Source organism: Chrysemys picta, chromosome 4 (genome assembly GCF_011386835.1).
Source record: "Chrysemys picta bellii isolate R12L10 chromosome 4, ASM1138683v2, whole genome shotgun sequence".
Taxonomy (NCBI): domain Eukaryota; kingdom Metazoa; phylum Chordata; order Testudines; family Emydidae; genus Chrysemys; species Chrysemys picta.
Window position 1 is genome coordinate 58159512 of NC_088794.1, and position 20898 is coordinate 58180409.

Below are 20898 nucleotides of genomic sequence, written 5' to 3' on the forward strand. Positions count from 1 at the left end.
CAAACCAGCATTCAACTGAAGCTTACATAGCCAGCTGCGTATTTCATCTCAGATAATTTATTGAATTCAACAAGTAAGGCCACAGGTTAGGGTATTTGATCATTACAGAAGCAAGGTAAGTTAAACCACATTCCATGCTTGACAGTAAGTTCTGGGCTGTGCTGGAAGTTAGACCCTGACTGAAGTACAGTACCAGTTTAAATAAGGAGGGAAGCTACCACATATTTAAGATTGGCCCAGAATTAGTTCTGCAAGCACTTTCTGTATGAGATCAGCAGAGGAAATAGATCAGTCCAACAACAAAGAGTTGGTCCAAGGGTGGAAAAGAACCAAGCAGATGTATGAAGGGTCAAGATGCCATTTTGTGCACTGCCACAGTGATGCTGTCATGCTTCTGGATCATGATGTTCCTGAAATAAACAGAAACCATTATTGAAGATAGCTATAGCTACTACAGTTCAGAAGAGTTCTCACACTGCAGCTAATCTGCAGGTCACTAACACAAGTTTAGTATCTGGTGCATGCTGTCAGAGAGGAAGCAGTGTTTCTCAAATGCAGCCAGCAGGGGCTTTTCTTGCAGCCACAGCCTCCTGGGCAGTGAGGGGGGAAAGCAGTAGCCCCTCCCCCAGAGCTTTGGCCCTGCCCCCATCTGGAGCCAGCCAGTGAGAGTTCCCCACCTTCCCAGGGGCAGTGGGGCTCAGGCTTCTGCTGTGGGGTGGCAGACTGCAGCTGCATGTTGACAGGCTCCATCATCCCTTGCTGCCTCCCTATCCACAGCTTAATTTCTCTGTCCTGCCCTCTACCCCACCCCACTCCTTACCAGGGCTGAGTAAATCTGTAGTTAAGTGATATTTGTATGTTTGTTAATATCACTTTTCACTACCTCCTAGCTAACTAACAAGTCTGCTACTGTGAAAAGTGATTACACGTACAAATACTACTTTTCACAAATACAGACTTACTAGCTAGCAAGTCTAAAAAGAAAACGCAGCCAAAAAAGCAAAACAAAACCAGAACATGCAAAGCACATTGTGTTTTTCTGTTTAGGTCCAGTAAATAGAGACAACTGTACATTATTATTGTCTGTGGAAAAACCCCTACATATATAAGTTACTATGATTTAGACATATATATGTGGATATTTATTTTTTTTCTAAAGTTAATTAGGAATTTTAGGAAAAGTTGTCATGGTGGCCACAGTGAGGCCACCAAAAAAATTGTTGAACACCCCTGGATTAGATCCTGTACACAAAGGACTCCATTTTCCACCTCTGCCTACTCTGAAAACATTTGGGCTCTAATCTTCCCACCTAACTCCAACACCTCCAGGTATTTCAAAAGCTTGAAGTATGGGAGATTCCTGGGAATCAGGTCTCCCTTCTTTTGTGAAAAGTTTTCAGGAGGATTAAAACAGGATCATAAGGTCTAAGTAGCCATTACAAACATGCTGCAGGAATGACTAATAGCTAGTATTGTTTCCTTATATCTGGCAGCAGCCTCTCTGCTTTTTGAAGCATGCAGTATGTATAGAAACAAGGTTACATTCATCCATGCCTTAGGTCCCCAATTTTAATAAGCAATCCACATTCAAGCTCCAGAGAAAGGCAAGAATGACTTTCCTAGAGTTGCTGCCATATGTGCCACTGGGGGTGAAGCTTTCTAGCCTTCTATCTGTCATAACCAGGGGCACATGAGCAGAACCACATAGAAGTGAAGGAGGCTGTTCTAAAGATCTAATATTCCCAGAGCCTAATGATAGGCATACAGCTCCAGATGCTCACCCATTATCTGACTCCAGACACACAACAGGAACATCAGTAGGATCTGAAGTTAGTTTGGCTGCCTGCTGGGCTAGAACTGATATCACACCTGCATGTTCATCTGAAAGAGTTCCACGACCTATAAAATACACACATCCTTATGTAAGTGTAAAACTTCTCATTACATGGCAGTAACTACATAGCCAGCCAGCCCAAGAATTTAGTTGAACTGTGTGCACTAATTGAACCCATTTTTCAGATTATCCCAATAATTGCTAAAGCATTCTAAGGAGTTTTCCCTGCCAGTGCTTACTACCACATTATCTGTACCCTTCCCAGATAAATATGGTCATCACAACTGTGATTTTGGTGGATTTATATAGTCATATTTGCAGCATACCCTGATGTTCAGTATCCAATGCTGCCTTATTTCAGGCAAACCCATTCTTTTAATTTTGACTGAAATAAGAGGCTAATCTGTTTACCTATAAGCCTATCAAGATACCTATGTCAAGGGCAAGCTTTACAATTACAGTTCATTCTTGGGCTCCTCATTCCACATTTTGTCCCAACCTTTTAAGTAACTGGCCAGTGATCAGATACCACCTGTTACTAAATCAGCAACAGCTGTGTCTTTATACTTCGATTGTTCTGTGTGCTAGGACAAACAGGAACCTGGTCCATAGCACCAAGGCACCCTAGCTACAGCAATACAAATAATTTCACTATTAAAACAAAGGCTAGTTGTTCCCCCTATACACATTAGTGGGGGGGGGGGCATGTTTAAAAAATGAGTTAGTTGGCAACCACTGGTCCAGGCAGGCAGACAGACCATGTACACTTTGATATTTAAAATATTGGGACAGGAGAGAGCAAGAATAAAACGGGATTTTAAAGGAGTAGGAAATGGAGAGTTTTTAACAGAAACTGCAGGGATCTGCCCAAAGCTGACAGCAGATTTATTTTTCTAGTGTGTATTTTAAAGCATGTACACTATTTCAACATTAAAATGTTCCTGGTACAACATGAAAGTGGAAAGGGGCCCATTTTCTGAAGCAAAGAAGCTGCTTTGTTACTTACAGCCAAGGTTCAGGCCTTGTGAATCTGTGCACAGGACTCCAACTATTGAGGGATTCTTCATTCTAATAAAGAGAAAACCTGAGATCAGCAATTTAAGCATTAGATGGGAAAGAAACAAATGAGACATCAAGACAGCAGCGAGAGCCTCACATAAATCTGAAACAATTTAGGAAGTGCTATCTTTTCAGCCCAATAAGATGACAGCTCCCTTCGAAAGGGTTTCAAAACAGTTCAGGGTGGAGGGAAAACAGGAACTTTCATAACTGCAAAATGCATTTCATTATTTAGAAATGCTGGTTAACTTGATAACATCTCAGTCAGCCAGTGGGGTAAGCCTCACTGAGAATCCCCTGTTCAGAATGGGGGTTTGCTTCCATCTGAGCAAGAGAGCAGAAAAGCTGCTAATGTCCCCAGTGCTCCCCGCGTTCCCCCTCCCTCTGCCCCCCCCCAAGCGTTCCTCCTCCTCCTCCCCCGGCCAGTGCACCCCCCCCCCGCTGCTAGTGCTCCCCGCGTTCCCCCTCCCTCCGGCCAGAGCCCCCCCCGCGTTCCTCCTCCCCCCCCCTCCTGGTGACCCCAGTGCTCCCCGCGTTCCCCTCCCTCCGGTCAATGCCCCCCGACCCCCAGCGTTTCTCCTACCCCACCAATACAACCCCCCGTGCTCCCCGCGTTCCCCCTCCCTCCAGCTAGTCCCCCCCCCAGCGTTCCTCCTCCCCCCCCCCAGGCCAATGCGGCCCCCCGCTGGTGTCCCCAGTGCTCCCCGCGTTCCCCCTCCCTCCGGTCAATGCCCCCGGCGCTGGGGTCCCCGGCACGTACGTGTCCTCCAGGTGCTGCTCCAGCGTCCCCTCCATGCTGCTCGGCTGCGCTGCCGTCAGGTGTGTGTGGGGGGGGTCTCAGTCTCTCTCTCTTCCGCCCGCCCCTCTCAGCTCCTCCTATGCAATCCCACCCACGTGACAGACGCTATAGCGCTGCCGGACCGCGGCTCAGGAGGGTCAAATTTCTTAGGTGCGCGAATGCTCTGCAGGCGTGTGACCGGAGCTCGCAGCGCAGGGGGCGGGGCCCACGGCTGGTAGAGTCACAGCCCCGCGTGAGCCTGTTCTGCTCTGGATTGTGCAAGGGCCCCTGCTGCTGCATACCCTGTGCCTGGCCGGCAGTCTGCAGAGCCGGGAGCCGCTTCTCCCGTCGCTTAATTGTAGCCACCTCTAGGGAGACACACAGGGCGGGTGGAACAGCGCACAGCAACGCCTCCCCCCGCACTGAGACCAAAACCAGTTTGGAATTCACTGGGGCCAGTCCCATGATGATTTGGGGTCTGACGCCCTAGTTTTGAACTTTCACAGCTTGGCAATTTAAGTAAACAGGGGATTCAGCATCCCAAGTAAATACCTCATCCGCCGTCCTATAGAGGGCGTCCCACACTTGACTCTCGCTTTGGCCCAGTTCACAGATAATTAAAGTGGAATTTCTTCAAGATGAAAGCCTTGGCACTGACACTTTCAGATCCTTTCTCACCAGGCCCAGGGGGAGACTTGAACTAAAGGCTCTACTCCCCAGGGCCGGCTCCAGCATTTCTGCCGCCCCAAGCAAAAAAATTAAAAAAAAATAAAAAAGCCGCAATTGGTGGCAGTTCAGCGGCAGGTCCTTCGCTCCTAGAGGGAGCAAGGAACCTGCCGCCCCCGAATTGCCGCAGGTGCCGCCCCTCTCCCTGGGTCGCCCCAAGCACCTGCTTGTTAAGCTGGTGCCTGGAGCCGGCCCTGCTACTCCCCCAGCTAGTTACTCTTGCACTGGGGCTTCCAACTTTTCCACCCTTTCAGGAGTCTGATTTGTCTGGCATAACCCAAGGTCCACCTCACTTAGAAACTACTTGCTTACAAAATCAGACATTGACATATAGAAGTGTCACAGCCACACTAGTACGGACAAATTACTTATTTCTCATCTTTACCATACGATTATCAAATAAATCGACAGGCATATAAATATTGTACTTACATTTCAGTGCGATACTTGAGCCTGTTTTTCACTTGTCTGCCTTGGCTGAAGCCCGAGTCCCACCACCCAGGGCCGAAGCGTGTAACGTAGCGTCGCAGGGCCCCTGTAGCATGGGGCCCCAGGCAATTGCCCTACTTGCTGCCCCCTACTGCCAGCCCTGCACTTACAACCCCCCTAGACCTGTCCCGTGACCCCCCTGGGGGCTGCAACCCCTCAATTGAGAAACACTGATCTAGATGAGTTGAGTTCCCCCTGGAAGATCTCTGAGTACCCCCAGGGGTCCAAATACCCCTGGTTGAGAGCCACTTCTCTAAGGTATCAGCTGTTGGTTACTGCGAGAGTCTGGGCTTGATGAGTAGTCTGCTTTGAAAAATCCCACTGCAGATGCCCAATTTAGTCACTGTCCTGTTCCATTGCCTGCTCCTCTAGGTCATTGGTCTCATGCGTAAGATCTTTATCACCAATACATGGCAGGTGTTTAATATGTTAACATACTTGTTTTCAGTAAGTGACAGAATAGAGTTCATTTACAGAGGTGTGAAGCTCTTCGTTCCCCACTGGAGGGCACTAGACTTGCATCCACCTGGAGACCACACTGACTGGAACTGCACACCTAAATCCGGGTTACAGAGACCTTTCCAAACAAAATACCTGACCTACCGTAGCATCAAATGGCACAAGGATATGGATACTCGAGCTAATAGCTATGTAGAGACTGTGTTCCAGGTAGCATGGGAGCTCACAGCTACTCCAGTCCCTGCAGCACTCACTGTAGGCAACGGCACAGGAGGGCTGACTGGTGAAACCACCGCTACTCCAATCCAAGCCTCCCCAGCTGCTGGGAATGGAGGGCGGGGGAGCTCATAACTACTACGCTTCCAGCTTGTCCCAACAGGAGGTGCTGAGGAAACAGCTACCCTGCACCAAGCCTGACGCTATTACTTTGCACCTTGTGTTGTCATTGATACTGCTGGAAAACAGGTGTCAAATGCTCCCAGATCAGAATGGTCGTGTTTTCCGCCCACTGGTGTAAGTGATGACCCAAGGTGCAGGACAATGGTGAGTCAGGCCCAGAATCTATACAGCGGGGCTTTTGTCCTCCCTATTAAGCCTGGAATCTGAAGCTGACCGTGGCCTTGGCTACTGGCGCTGTGAACGGACACCCTCGTTTATCGTCCTATTGACGCAAGGCGGACATGACGAACGGAAAGGAAGATGCCTTGCATAAGAGACAGTGGCGTCAATGCCTCCTTGGCTGCAGGGTGACGCGTTTCGGGGCAGCGTGACTCTGGCTGGGTGGGAGTGCGGATCGTATCAAATCGCCATTAGTCGTCCCGTCCCCACAGCAAATGGAATTAGCATCTGGAAATGAGTGGAAAATTCATTACATAGGTGGCTGATGGAAATTTATTCAAGCCCATTCGGCTGGTGCTGAAGCCTCTCATCTATTATAGGATTTCAGCTCCTGGAAGTTGCAAATGAGACCCAAGAACCTCCGTTAGGGCCCCATTGTGATTGCCTTACTCCATAGGCATAGTTTTACTTCTATATTTGGTGGGGGGGGGGGGAAGCTCCTGCTAGGCCAATGGGGCCCTGCGTGGCAGGGGGGAGGCAAATTCTGCACCTGCCTGAGGCTTGCAGTTTAGAATCATTGGTCAGGGCACGTCCCACGTCCATATCTAAGCTAAGGGTCCAATCCTGCAAACTGTGGCAGATGAATGAAATTGGAGTTTTATGCAGGCTCAGGGGTCTGCTCCCACAGAACAGTGATCAAGATCAGAGGCAAAGTGAACTGCGTTTGACCCACCTTTGGGTACCACTGGTTTAAGTGGCATGCAATTAACTGGCAAGGTGCTTCAGAAGCCAGAAGCTCAAAGTCAAAAACTAGACCATTAAGGGATGGTCAGATCCAGGGCTAAGTCAAATCTTCCCACACTGGGGCAGCACCTTCTCATTTGGACCATTTATTTTATTTAAAAGGATACTACCCAATTCCTGTACACTACAGTCCCCCACCTTAGACTGGAATAGAAATGATATTCAAGCCTCCCCCACTACTGGACAGCCCCAGTTGGTCGGGCCCAGCTTTCCTATGTAACGATCTGAATTGAGTGTCGGGTGCTGCATATTAAATCAAATGGCACATTAATTCTGGCACTTCAGCACTCTCTCCCTGATGAGAAAGTCGGAGGCAGCGAGAATAATGCCTCCCTTGATAGTTCCAATTGCCAGCAGCAAAATATCCCATCTGTAAGAGTGGCGCTGGCCCTCGCTGGCAGGCAGTGTCAATTACTTGGGGGAGATAAAGATTTATCACTCTGTGGACACAGAGATATGAAACAGAGCCAGACCTCCTCCATCATCCAGCCACCCTGGGGCAATTCCCTCACCCTCTGAAATCCTGCACTGCTCCACGCAACAGCCGCTCACCGTACATCTGCAACTCACCACAGGCACTCATACTTCATACACATCACGTACACACACCTAATGCGGCACATGCTCCTCTACCAGCCTACTCGGAATCCTGAAGAAAGCATCTGAATCAGCCCCACAGTGCAATTGTGTTCATTCCACCAGGATAGCGTCACCTCTCTGCCTAGCAGCAGCAGATGTTGGGGGGCCCAGCAGGGTAGCTTCCCATTGGCGGACATCTCAGTGATAGGAAGTCTGGGTTTATTCATAATGTAACTTGTTTATTTACGCCGAAGCAAACCTGGAACAGAGGTGGGCACAAATGGCACAAAGGCAATCCCTTATTTCTGAAATCTCAGCCGAGCCGCCGATGCCCAGCTAGCAGCAAGCAACTCTCCCCCAAGAATTGATGCTAGTTGGTGAGATTAAGGCAGAGAAGAACCTCGCTAGCTGTTCTACAACTTCCCTGAACACAATATTGAAAAACAATAGACCATGTATTCCAGGACCGAACACTGCTCGCATGCTAAGGAAAAGAACATGTACAGCTCTGTGTAACGGCACTCTGGTGCTTATTGCCATAACAGCCGTTGTTGTGATTGTCTGGTCAGAGGGAAGTAGAGACAGAGAAGGAGATCCTGCAGGAAATTTGGGGGCAAAAGCTTACGGTCCATTGTTATTGGCGTTATCCAGGAAGAGGGTAAGTCTGACCTTGTGCATGTGTGTAGACTTTATTTGGAGCAGGGAGGGAAAGTCATCTGCTCACACTGCAGAGGCATCAGTTCACTGTCAGGCACTTTCTTTCGTGTAAGCAAATAGTGCCTGGGTTGGCATCCCAAAGCCTCGATGTGAGGAACGCCACGAAGACCAGATCTAATCAGTGGCTGCTTACACCCATCAGAAGACCTTCCGAAGCAATATCTTGCCCTGCAAGCTAATGACGCTCTGAATTAATGCTCCCTCGACATCTTTGCAAATGGGCACACAGCTTCTCCACAGTAATTTGCAGCTGATGTCTTCGATCAACGTTGGTGATATTGGCAGAAAGATATTTTGCAATGATGAGTGTTTGTGGGGGGAGGGGAGAATTCTGCACTTGATGCTTCCTGGGGGAAGAACTGGGCATTAGTCAGGTTGGAACTGAACTGGGGCCCCCAGCCATATTGATCAATTGTTTACACAAAGGGCAGCAAAAACTCAGAGAGGTTGTTCTGAGACGGCCGGTAAGTGGTAGGGCACTCCTGGCTGTAACCACGATGAACTAGAAGCAAATCCTCCCAGACTAACACACAATCTGTGTGAGCATCTTTTTCGATACCCTTTACTATTTGCACATGGACATTGCTAAGCCAAATGCAGCGAGGAGATGGTAAACCTGAGACATGACCACTTGTGGCCATTTGAGCTACTCAGCTGCTAATAGTGGTGTCCATGTGAACCGCCTACTATTTGAGATCGCACAGTACTGTTTGTAAGCAGCAGGGTCACTCCTCAGCTGGCCTCAATGGCACAGCTTCAACGACTTCAGAGCTATGTCCATTTGTACCAGCTGAGCTGCATCCTCTTCCTCCTGTGGTTTCAATGGTGTGTGTGTGTGTGTGTGTGTGTGTGTGTGTGTGTGTGTGTGTGTGTGTGTGTGTGTGTGTGTGTGTGTGTGTGCCAACTCTTGCACCGTGTTGCTATGTGTTGGTATGCAGCTGCCAAATTCCACCCCAGAGGTGGCTGCATTTCAGGGCTTAAAGTGATTCCTGACTGTATGTATGAAGTCTGAAGGCACTCTGTAATCTAAGATGCCGTTATAGGTATTATAATGACCAATACACATACCCTGGAGCCCATGAGACATGAGCTTTGTTAATAAGGAGGTGAACTTTCACTTACTGTAAGTGTGAAAATGCCTTATGACATCTTATGAAGCTGATAGGGAGACCAGATGTCCCAATTTTATAAGGACAGTCCCAATTTTGGGGTCTTTTTCTTATATAGGCTCCTATTACCCCCCACCCCCTGTCCCGATTTTTCACATTTGCTGTCTGGTCACCCTAGGAGCTGATCCCAGATCAAATTCAGCGGTCAGTCAAGAGGGACCCTCCAAAGGTATAGCTGACCAGCCCCTTTCATTGTACGTTACACCTGTAAACCTCTCTAGACTCACTGGGACTCATATCCCTTATCCAGCTGTCATTACACCCCACAAGTATTCTAGCCATCCCAGCTCTGAGGATGGCTCCCATGCCTGAAAACAGGATCCGTAGGAAGATACACATGTTGGCCAATGACGTCAGCTCTTTATTTTGGGGATACAAGTCCCGAGTCATTGACTGGCCCGTGGTAGCTCCCAGAGGGGAGGGCGCAGAGCTGGGCGGCTGGAGGCGGTGAGAGCAGGGGTTGGTAGCTGTTCTCTTGGGGTATTTTGCATGCCTGTATTTTCTGGTTCATTGGCAACCATTCACAGCAAGTGGGACTCTGCCTTTTAAGCTCACCAGAGGCTGGGCTTCCTGGGGACAAATTCCAAGCTCCTCAGCCAGGCAAAACTCACACTTAAATCAAAAAGAGTTTGCTGGTAAGAGGACCGGATAGAACCGGAGCATCGGGCTTTTGCATGCTATCCAGTCCCTCTATTCTTGGAGTGAGAGTTGTGTTTGTATTCTTGACATTAAGTCAAGTTCATTCAAAGTGGGTATTGGATTTTGCCAAGAGTGTGTCGTGTCTCCACTCCTGTTTGTGATTTTCATGGCTGCGATATCAAGGCACAGCTGAGCTGTGGAGTGCGTCCAGTACAGGGACATGGAGGTGGCATCTCTGCTGTTTGCAGATGTTGTCCTTCTTGCTTCTTCCGACTGCGATCTCTGACGTCACGTGCACTCGAATGTTTTGCTGCCGAGTGCGAAACGTCTGGGATGAGTTACCACCTCCACATCAGAGGTCACGGTCCTCTCCCGGAAGAAAGGGGACTGCTTGCTCCAGGTGAGGGGGAAGCAGCTGCTCTTAATGGAAGAGTTCAAGTATCTAGGGGTCTTGTTCGTGAACAATGGCAAGCAGGAGCGGGAGATGGACCGGCGGATTGGTGCGGCAGTGGCGGTGATGCGGGCACTGTACCGATCTGTGGTGGTGAGGCGGGAGCTGAGTTCGTGGAAATAGCTCTCAGTTTACAGGTCGATCTATGTCCCCGTCCTCACTGATGATCATGAACTTTGGGTAATGACCGAAAGGACGAGATCGTGGGTACAAACGAAGGAAAGGAGATTTCTCCGCAGGGTGGCTGGGCTTACTCTCCGAGACAGGGGGAGGAGGTCGGCAATTCAGGAGGGTCTCATAGTAGAGCCACTACTCCTCTGGATCAAGAGGAGGTGGTTTGGGCACCTGATAAGGATGCCCGCTGGGAGGCTTCCTTTGGAACTCTACTGAGCACGTCCCACTGGGCGACCCAGGACACACTGGAGGGATTATATTTCCCGGCTGGCCTGGGAACACTGGGCAATCCCCCCAGGAGGAGCTGGAACCTGTTGCAGAGGACAGGGAGGTCTGGTCCTCCCTACTCTCAATGCTGCCACCAGGAAAAAGCAGCATAAAGGAAAAAGAAGAAGAAGAGAGGGTGAAAGCAAAACAAACAGCAAGGAGGAGAGGAAAAGAGAGCGGTTACTTCTAAAGCTCCATAGAGAAGGTATGTACAGGGCTGGAAAGAAACGGGGGGGCCTGATTCCCCTCTGGCTCATCCCAGTGTAAATCAGGCCTAAAGTCAACTGAGTGACACCAACATCAAACAAAAACCTGGGCGCTCCGGTTCTACCCAGCCTTCACACACACAAACTCCTTTTGATTTAAATGCGAGTTTTGCCTGGCTGAGGAGCTCAGAATTCATCAAGGCTTCTGCAGCATGGATCACCTGATTCTGTACCAGTCAGAGATGAGCAAAAGTGGGGCGGGGGGAGCATTTTCTGGAAAGCCTCGTGGCTCAGGCTTAGCGGTAGCTCCAGTCCAGATGCTGAGAAGTTGTGGGGAACAGAGAACCAGTGGTAGTTTGGGGCTCCAGTGCCCAAGCTCCACTGGCTTTATAACATTCCCCTTCTGGTTTTCAGCTCACCCAAGGCACAATGCCAGACAGAAGGAAAACAGAGCAAACTTCACTGGCATGGACACAGCCCCAGAGAGAGATTATCCGTCACAGCACAAAAGAGGCCCTGGCTGCAGCAAGCCTAAACAATGCAAAGCCCACGAGTCAACCAAAGGACGAAGAGTCACCCCAGCGACGGCGCCTATTGATTTGGAAATGTCAGAATTAGAATGTTCACAAGGCCAGGATTAAGGGGAGACTTTTATTTACCCCCTTCCCCCAGGGGAAATCAGGGCAAGTGGCTGCTTCTGAAGTCACACAACAAACATGTCCCTCGGCAATTCAGTTTGCTGCCAAATTCATCAGGTTCATGCTTGTAAACAATCCGTATTCCTCCCTCCCTCTCTCTGGAAATATTTCAGACAGGCCGGCGATGACTATGTGCTGTGTCCCAGGATAAAGATGTTAAATGGGAAGGTTGTTTTCCACCCTTAGAAATGTCCCTCTAAAGCCTGATCTACACTTAAAAGTTTGCTGGCCTAGCTACATTGGTTAGGAGTGAGGAAAATACCACCCTCCTAACCACCAGAGCAATGCCAGCAAAAGCCCGAGGGTGGACAAAGTCTTTTTGCCTGTCTAGTTTATTTCATTCAGGGAATTGGTGTACAAGTTGCATCTCCACTAGGAAGGTTTGCTGATACAGAGCTTGTCTACCCAGCAAGCTCCTGTGTGGCCAATCAGGGTGTGAATCTACACTTTCAAGTAGGTGTAATGTAAGCTGCATTCCGGTCCTTTCAGTGCCCTGTAGCAGTGTCCTCGTAGGATGTTAGGGCATGGCAAGTTAGTGAGCTGTAGTCACGCCCTGGCGTGCAGCCCTGTTACTTGCTCTGCAGACGAGCATGGTTACTCCGGCATAGCTGTACCAGCAAACCCTTCCTCGTATACACCAGACCTGAGGGCATGTCTACACTGGGCTAAAAGGCGGGCTCTATAAAAAAAATGTGTTAGCTCACATGTTTTAATTCAGACTTGGTCTATGCTATATGCTTCCGTCCGCGCAGCTACTGTTGTCCAAGGGAAATGTTGTTCCTTCACTGACCGAAAAACCCCGTTCTATCGGTGTAGGCTGCATCTACATTATGGGGTTATGCCAGCTGCTATGGTGACCCTCTACCCCTCCTACCCTAATCACCAGCCTTTTCCACGGTGTCCCAGTGAGGGTGAGAATTCACACCAAGGGAGGGTGAGGAGGTGTTAGCACTTTCTGCCACCTATCCCGGGGTTGCAGGTTGCACTCTGGGCTCCAGAGATGCCATGAAGGCTGCTGAGGGGATGCTCCAGGTCAGCACGTTGTTGGACATGCCCCATTTGCAGTCAGTACCACCTAAGGATGGGTCTGGGATGAGCTTCCCCTCACACCCGCAGCCCAGGCATCAGGGAGGTTTTTTTGCTTTGTACCCCGATTCCCTAGCTGTCAGTTCCATGGGCTCCTCCACGGAACTGGAGGAGCCCATCAACCTGGTTATCACCAATTCAGCACAGGGAGAAAGAACTAGTGGCTGGATGCTGAAGCCAGACAAAATCCATCTGGAAGTACGGTACAATTTTTTAACGGTCAGGGTGATTTACCCATTGGCACAAACTACCAAGGGAAGCGGTGGATTCTCCATCTCTTGAAGGCTTCAGATCAAGACTGGATGTCTTTCCGGAAGAGATGTTTTAGCCAAATACAAGTGATTGGGCTCAATACTGGGGAAACGGGGAGGGGGGAGGGAAATTGAAAGACCTGTGTTATGCAGGAGGTCCGATTAGGAGATTGAATGTCCCCTTCCGGCAAATAGCTCCCCCTGAGGATGGGGTGGCAAAGAGGAGGTTGCATCAACCCCAGATCATCTTATTTCAGCTGAAAATTTTTGTTTGTTTTTATGTGGCTAAGCCTCATGACTAAATATTTCTGGCGGAGAACAAAGAAGACAGGTAACAAAGACATACCTTTCGATTAGATCCCAGGGCAGCTGAGGTGCACCAGACAGAAAAGAATCCTGGCAGTGCACTGATCAGAAACAACAAAACAACACAAAACCAATCACCTTCCGTTCCACAATAAGAGAAGCCAGAGGGACCAGATGGCTCAAGGGACAGTGATTGGAATTGCAGCTCTCTCTTCTGGCTTATCTATTCAGGACCAACTCCAGCTGGTAGAGCCCCAAAAATCTTAGCACAGCAGTTGGGGGACATTAAAGATCCCAGAGCCTTTTATGTGAGAGTAGGAGGGGAAGTGGGAGTCCCCATGTTTGTACAGCACAGAGCACAATGGGACCTCAGTCCTGATTGGTGTTTTTGGCTGACTGCACTCTAAACACCAACAATCCCACATCCTCGCCAAATTATAACTGAAATGGTTATATCCTGCTGTCCTAAAATCCCTTTGCAATTTCAATAGGAAACAGTATTTTTCTCCACTTCCTGTCCTAAACTGTTGTGTCATGTTGCTTTCATCCATCCTTCGTCTCACTTGTCTATTTCCACTGTAAAGTCTTTGCGGGCTAGGCCTTGTCTCTCACTGTGTGTTTGTACAGCGCCTGGCACAATGGGCACCAATCACAGGTGTGGCCTTTAGCCCTATATACACAAATAACACACAAACCTTTTCTTTTATCCTGGGAACAGCTTTATGAAGCCAGTCAGACAAGCATCTTACGGAGGAGAACTGCAATGGCCAGGACAAAAGCTCCATACATTTATCAGCACGCTCCATCAAAGGCCGGATAATTTCTCCAGCCAAGTACTGCTGGGGTTGGCTGTGTGAAGGTTACAACCCTCCTGTTGCTGTAGATTTCCCTGAGGGCAGTTCAGGGGTCATCTTTATTTCAAAGGCTCCATTTAAAGTTGCAGTGGGTGAGGGTCAAGCTTTGCTTTCTTGTCTTCTGAACGGCAACTCTGTTAACTCTGTAACTCTGCTACACTTCTCCTGTTGTGGTCCACAGGAGCAGCAGTGCATAACTATGACACTATATTTCTGCCATTAAGAAGCTGGTTTCTGTCAATCATCCTGGAGAAGGTCCCTTCATTTGCCCTAGAGCCGGAATATCCTTTGTTTAAGAGCCTGAAGGGTAATAGCAGCTGGAGAACAAGGAAGAGAAGCACTTGACATGTGCTCTGAATTAGCATTGTTCATCCCTCAGCACCAGTCTCTCCTTGATTTAAGAAGTCACAATTGGAGACCCAAACCTCCGTTCTTGTTTCTCAGCCACCAGTGATGTGTAATCCAGGTAAAGGTCAGTAGCTGGCAGTGGTGGCTCTAGCTTTTTTGCCGTCCCAAGCACGGCAGGCAGGCTGTCTTCGGCGGCATGCCTACGGGAGGTCCGCCGCTCCCGCGGCTTCCGCAAACCCACCACCGAATTGCCGCTGAATCCACGGGACCGGCGGACCTCCCATAGGCGTGCCGCAGAAGGCTGCCTGACTGCTGCCCTCGCAGGGACTGGCAGGGTGCCCCCCAAGGCTTGCCGCCCCAGGCATGTGCTTAGAGCGCTGGTGCCTGGAGCTGCCGCTGGTAGCTGGAGCACCTGGGCATGCAATGCAGGTTAATCTTGTGGTTAAAATACTAGCATGATGTTCAGGAGATGTGGGTTCAATCGCTGGCTCTGCCACAAACTCCCTGTGTGACCTTGTGAAAGTCACTGATCTCTCTGTGCTTCAGCTCCCCGTTTGTGAAATGCAGTGAATGCAATTTCCTATAATAATATCAAGCTTGTATAGATTACTCTTTAGCTATAGAACTGAAAGCATTTTATAATAGCAGCTAAGTCTCATTATCCCTATTTTGCAGCTGGGAAAACTGAGACACAGAAAGAGTAAGTGACTTGCCCAAGGTCATACAACAGGTCGGTGGCAGAGCTAGGAGTAGAACACAGGCTCCCTGACTCCCAGGCCAGCGTGTGAAACGTTGGACCACACAAGACACTGTCCATTTTCTCTATTTAAATTATATGCTCTCCAGGTCGGGGGTCATCTCTTATTGTGTCTATACACTGCCTAGCACAATGGGGCCCGGATTTCAGATGGGGTCTCTGGTTGCAGCTATAATATGCATCATAAAATTGTAATAATCGGCCAGATCCTGTAAACAGGCAGAGATCCACAGAAGTCAATGAAGCTGTGCCAATTTACACCAGCAGAGGATCTGGCCCCATAAGAGAACCTTAAGAAAGTGTCAGAGGGGTAGCCGTGTTAGTCTGAATCTGTAAAAAGCAACAGAGGGTCCTGTGGCACCTTTGAGACTAACAGAAGTATTGGGAGCATAAGCTTTCGTGGGTAAGAACCTCACTTCTTCACTTGCATCTGAAGAAGTGAGGTTCTTACCCACGAAAGCTTATGCTTCCAATACTTCTGTTAGTCTCAAAGGTGCCACAGGACCCTCTGTTGCTTTTTAAGAAAGTGGATACTTGTGGGGAGGAATATCAATGGGGTAGAGAGACCAGGACAGGCCATGGCTGGTTTTACAGCATTTTCTATTTCCATCTGCACATCCCGATGCTGTGACAACTTACAGACAACCATCTGGAAGGAGTAGAGGGGAGTTTGTGCCATCAGATGAAAAGGAAAAAGAAACCACCATGCCCAATAAAGGCTAATAATCTCTAATGGAAAAACATTAGAGCAGCGGTAGCTGTGAAAATTGGCCTGTTGGCCCCATTCACATTTAACTGGTGGTACGTTAATTTTATTTGTGAGTTCCACTGCACAGGTGACTTATCCCTGCAAGAACCCAACTCGGAGACGCTGCCCCCTTGTTTATTGCATTGTTAAATGAGCCCACCTTTCTCATTTGTTTATGCAGCAAGCCCAGCAGGGCTATGGACTGGCAAGCCTAGAGGCGCTGGGGCTTAGCCCTCGCAAGCCCTGGCACAAATTAAGCTCTGCCCCCAGCTCAATGGCAGGAGTGGAGACTCCTTGCGGGTCTCTCTTCATCCCGGAGGTTGCGTGGAGCCTGGCAGGTGGGAGGGATGACACATTAGTAAAATAGCTTGTAGTAAAACCAGCCTCTTCATTCCTCCCTTGGAGCAGCTGCAGGAAGATCAGGAGTGAGGGGACTCACCCCACATGGGATAATGGTAACTTCTTTCCTCCCCATCCTCATCTGTGCTGGCTGAAGCCTTAGGTCTTCTGGGAAGCCGAGCGTAAGGGAGAGCAGCCCCGAGGCTGCGTGACTTATGCTGAGGGACTTGAGCAGTCCCTTGAACAGCTCTAGAATGAAAAAAGAGTCTTCAAGCTACCTCAACTACCCCATCTTCATCCCAGCGCCGAACAGGGGACCTGAAAATCAGGCCCATTGTTCTCAGCAAGCAGGGAAGAGGTGTCTTATTTGGAGTGACCATTATTAGTAATAGTATTTATTATTTGTACTGCAGTAGCACCTGGCAGTCCCACCCATGGATCAGGGCCCCATTAATCAAGGCGCTGTATGAACATAACAAAAAGACAGTCCTTGCCCCAAAGAGCCTACACTATAAGTCAGTCCTAAGTGTCTCAGATCCAGCTATTTCGTGTGGCTTTGAGTTCTGAGGGTTTTAGCCCATCACAAATATACACTCTGACAATTGGTAAGCATGAAATGTTTTACCTCTACGAGGAATCAGGCTCCCCTCTGCCCCCCCAGGAACCTCTCAAAAAGCCACTGTAAGAAAGTAAGAGTCTGATTTATGGAGAGTACTAGGGAGAGCCTCAGAGATACAAAATAAGGTGCTTGCTGCAGTCATTTCACCCATCTCCTTTCAATAGATCTTGACTTGTCAGAGGAGAAAATTAAAATGTTATTGATAGGGGAAGTTAAGGAATTTTTTTTAATGGTTTTGAGAAATGCCATCCGTCAGCAGAGCTGGTGCAGCTTTCACACTGCTTTCCAACAGCAGATGTCGCAGAACTGACTCACTTTGTCTGATGCCATCTCTAGGGCAAGAGACACCCGCAAAAGGCTTGGAAAGCCCTGAGCCAGAGGAAGGGGATCTGCTCTAGGACTTAGTTTGAGGAAGTTCAATGGCCTGTGTTATACAGGAGGTCAGACTAGAGAGTCACAAAGGTCCTTTTTGGCCTTGGAATCTAGGACCAGAAAATAGCCAAAGGAAACAAGACAAACAAAAAGGACTGAAAAACCCCAGTTGCATGATTCGGTCCAGAGCCCAGGTCTTCTCTGCCCCACAGGAATCCTTGAGGGGAGAAATCATTGGAGCGATTGATTTCAGGTCATTTCCTGGGCCAGGCCTTTACTGCCTTGTTTTCTTTGTGGTTGGAAGTAATTAGTTGGGGCCCACGTGGGTTCGACCTTATTGAAGCACTAGGATGAATTAGAGCAGCTGCCGCTTCAAAGGAAGGAGTGGACTCCAGTGCAGAAAACTGCTAGGGTATTTTTAGACACAGACTAATTAAATATATAGACAATTCAGCATCTCAATGACAGTCTCACAGAAAGGAGTTCTGCTCCCAGTGGAAAAATCCAGCTGAAATATACAGAGTGAGCTGCAGAGGTATCATTCTCTTTCACTCACTTTGTCCATCCATCTGACTCAATTTCACAGACACCACCCAACAGCCTAGGCCAAGTTCCTCCATCAGTATCAACTGAGTTACCCCGGGGCCGGGGAGGACTTGTGCTCAATAATTCAGATTCACTGGTCCACTCCACCTGCTTTGTGCTACTCCAGCCAGGCCAAGCAGCCATAAACCCGGCTGAACTGGCCAGTTAAACTGGGATTACAGCAGTTTTGCAGCCAGAGCATACTGGTGAATCTGGGCCCATCGTTTTAATCTCTCTCACAGAAAAGAATTAGCCCCGATGTGTCAGGCTGTCAGCTTTTTGGGGCAAGAGGGCTGTCTTTCCAGGGGATATTTGCACAGCACCTAGTACAATGGGACCCTAAAACCTGCCGGGGGGCAGCTAGGCCCTAGTGCAATACAAACAATAACTATTAATGACAATGGGAGGGGGGTCCAAGTGAGGAGTGTAGGCAAGGGGTTAAAGGGGTTAAAGGAGAAAGGCCTTTGCACAGTGAGGAGAGAGTGGAGTGGAGCAGAGATTGCAAAGGATTGTGGGTCCTCGGCAGGGGACTGGACTCGATGACCTCTCGAGGTCCCTTCCAGTCCTATAATCTATGAATCTATGAATCTATGAATCTATGGACCATTGGTCTGACCCCCTATGGCCGTTCTTATGAATTTGCCCCTTCTGTCTTAATCATTGAGTTAATTAGGTAACACCAGGCCTAATAATGCAGCAGAGCAAGAGGAAGCTTTAAAGGTATGCAGAGTTCCTGTGTGAATGGGATTCTATGCACATGGGTGCTCGCTTTCAGATATGAGCCTGTTCAGCCTACGGTCAATATATCCCACATCCACTAAATGGACACAGGCTGTTCAAGTCATGGATTGTCATTTTCTAGATGTTTGTGCAGCACCCAGCGGTTCCAGCCAGGTTGGCCTCTAGATCCTATCGCAATATAAATATATAATAATTGAGGGCTTTAAAAATCTCTTGAGGTTGTGATTCCACTTAGCAATGGAGAAGGAGGTGTCCAGCAAACAGTTCACATTGATGGGTGTTACCATCAACCCCTGTTTTGCATTGTTGACCCCCCTTTTCCCCATCCCCCCTCTGCTCTGATTCCCAGGTCAGGAGCTCTCTCTGCATTTCATGAGGTCTCCCACTCTACTTAGGACCTGATCCAAAGCCTATTGGAGTTCATGGAAAGACTCCCATGGACTTCGGTGAGTTTTAGATCCGGGCCTTAGAGCTCTGGCAGTTTCTAACTTTGACAGAAACTAGGGTGACCAGATGTCCCGATTTTATAGGGACAGTCCCGATATTTGGGGCTGTTTCTTATATAGAGGCCTATTACCCCCCACCCCCTATCCCGATTTTTCACACCTCTATCTGGTCACCCTAACAGAAACCCTCCTGCTGTTCTTTACAGGTACACGACCCTGAGCGTGTTAACATACCTCCTGCGCTCGCCTGTTTTAGCCGCTATCGCTCAAGAGCAAAAGCAAAAATAATTCCTGAGTAGCTCTGGAGGAACAGAGCGCGAGATGGAAGAACGGGCCAATCAACTTGAGATGGAGAGCGGCTCCAGTGAAGCCCATTTGGCTGGGAAGTAATTGCAGTGATATATCCCCGCACCAGAATGTTACAAGAACGTTACGAGAAACACGGAGTGGCGAGCCGGCATCTCACGTGCTTTATGGTTTAGGAGGCCTGGAGTTAGGTGCGAGGAGACTATCCCATCACCAAAGCCTTGGGAGATTCTCTCCCAACAGGACAGGTAAGAGCCCCACCCACAGATCAACCCTCGACATGGAATGTGGGGAGAAAGCCACAGGGAACCATTAGCAGAGTGGACGGGCGATCTTGTGGCTAGGAAGGGAGGATGGGCCTGTGGCTAGAGCACTGATCTGGGCTGTGGGAGACCTGGTGTGATGTTACTGACATAATCTGGGACCATATAGAACATGGTTGCAACCAAAGTCCTGTAGTGGCACCAAATCTTGTTAAAAGGGGGTCAAATGAGGTGTCTAAGACAAGGTTATGGTTTACTGGTTATGTTTACGCTGTCTATATGTGTATATCAATTTTGTAGTTGAAATTGTGAATATTGGCTCTATACTGTCTGTATTTCAAACTTATGCTATGCTTCTGGGAAACATCCCAGACAAGTTGGTGTTAGCTCTGCCTAGCTTGCTTGATGGCCCATTAAGGACCATCAGCTATACAATTGACCCATTGAGAGAGGGCAGATACGCCTTGCAACTCAGCAAAGTATGCAGGAACTTGCCCATGTGACTCCAGACTCCATTTTGCTGTAATTTTCCACAGTAAGGACAAAGAGGTGTTCTTACACCTGGAAAAGACTATAAAAGGCTGATGCCTCATTTCCATCTTGTCTTCAATCCTGCTTCTTACCTCTGGAGGGACTTTGCTCCAAATGGAAGCTCTACACAAAGGAAAAATGACCCATCCCAGCTGTGGATGTATTCCAGAGACTTGATTTGAACCTGCAGTTTATCCTATCACTGCTACAAGCCTCAACCAAGAACTTTGCCATTACTGTATGTAATTGATTCCATTTAACCAATTCTAACTCTCATCTCTATCTTTTTCCTTTTATGAATAAACCTTTAGATTTTAGATTCTAAAGGATTGGCAACAGCATGATTTGTGGGTAAGATCTGATTTGTATATTGACCTGGGTCTGGGGCTTGGTCCTTTGGGATCGAGAGAACCTTTTTCCTTTTACTGGGGCACTGGTTTTCCTAACCACTTGTCCCCATAACGAGTGGCACTGGTGGTGATACTGGGAAACTGGAGTGTCTAAGGGAATTGCTTGTGAGACTTGTGGTTAGCCAGTGGGGTGAGACCAAAGTCCTCTTTGTCTGGCTGGTTTGGTTTGCCTTAGAGGTGAAAAAAACCCAGCCTTGGGCTGTGACTGCCCTGTTTTAGCAATTTGTCCTGAATTGGCACTCTCAGTTGGGTCCCGCCAGAACCGCATTGTTACACCTGGGTCCGGTTTGTTTCATATCAGACTCTCTGTGGGTACATCTACACTGAGG

At 48.7% G+C, this 20898-nt stretch overlaps 1 protein-coding gene across 1 annotated transcript; it reads right to left on the reverse strand.

The window, feature by feature from the left end:
* Positions 1 to 41: 41 nt before the first annotated feature.
* On the reverse strand, positions 42 to 3792 carry LAMTOR5 (late endosomal/lysosomal adaptor, MAPK and MTOR activator 5). Its single transcript, XM_005311563.5, has 4 exons — positions 3654 to 3792; positions 2841 to 2902; positions 1782 to 1899; positions 42 to 410 (listed from the first exon to the last, which is right to left on the reverse strand). Exons 1-4 carry the CDS (start codon positions 3686 to 3688, stop codon positions 350 to 352), a joined length of 276 nt encoding a protein of 91 aa, XP_005311620.1. The 5' UTR covers positions 3689 to 3792; the 3' UTR covers positions 42 to 349.
* Positions 3793 to 20898: the final 17106 nt, after the last annotated feature.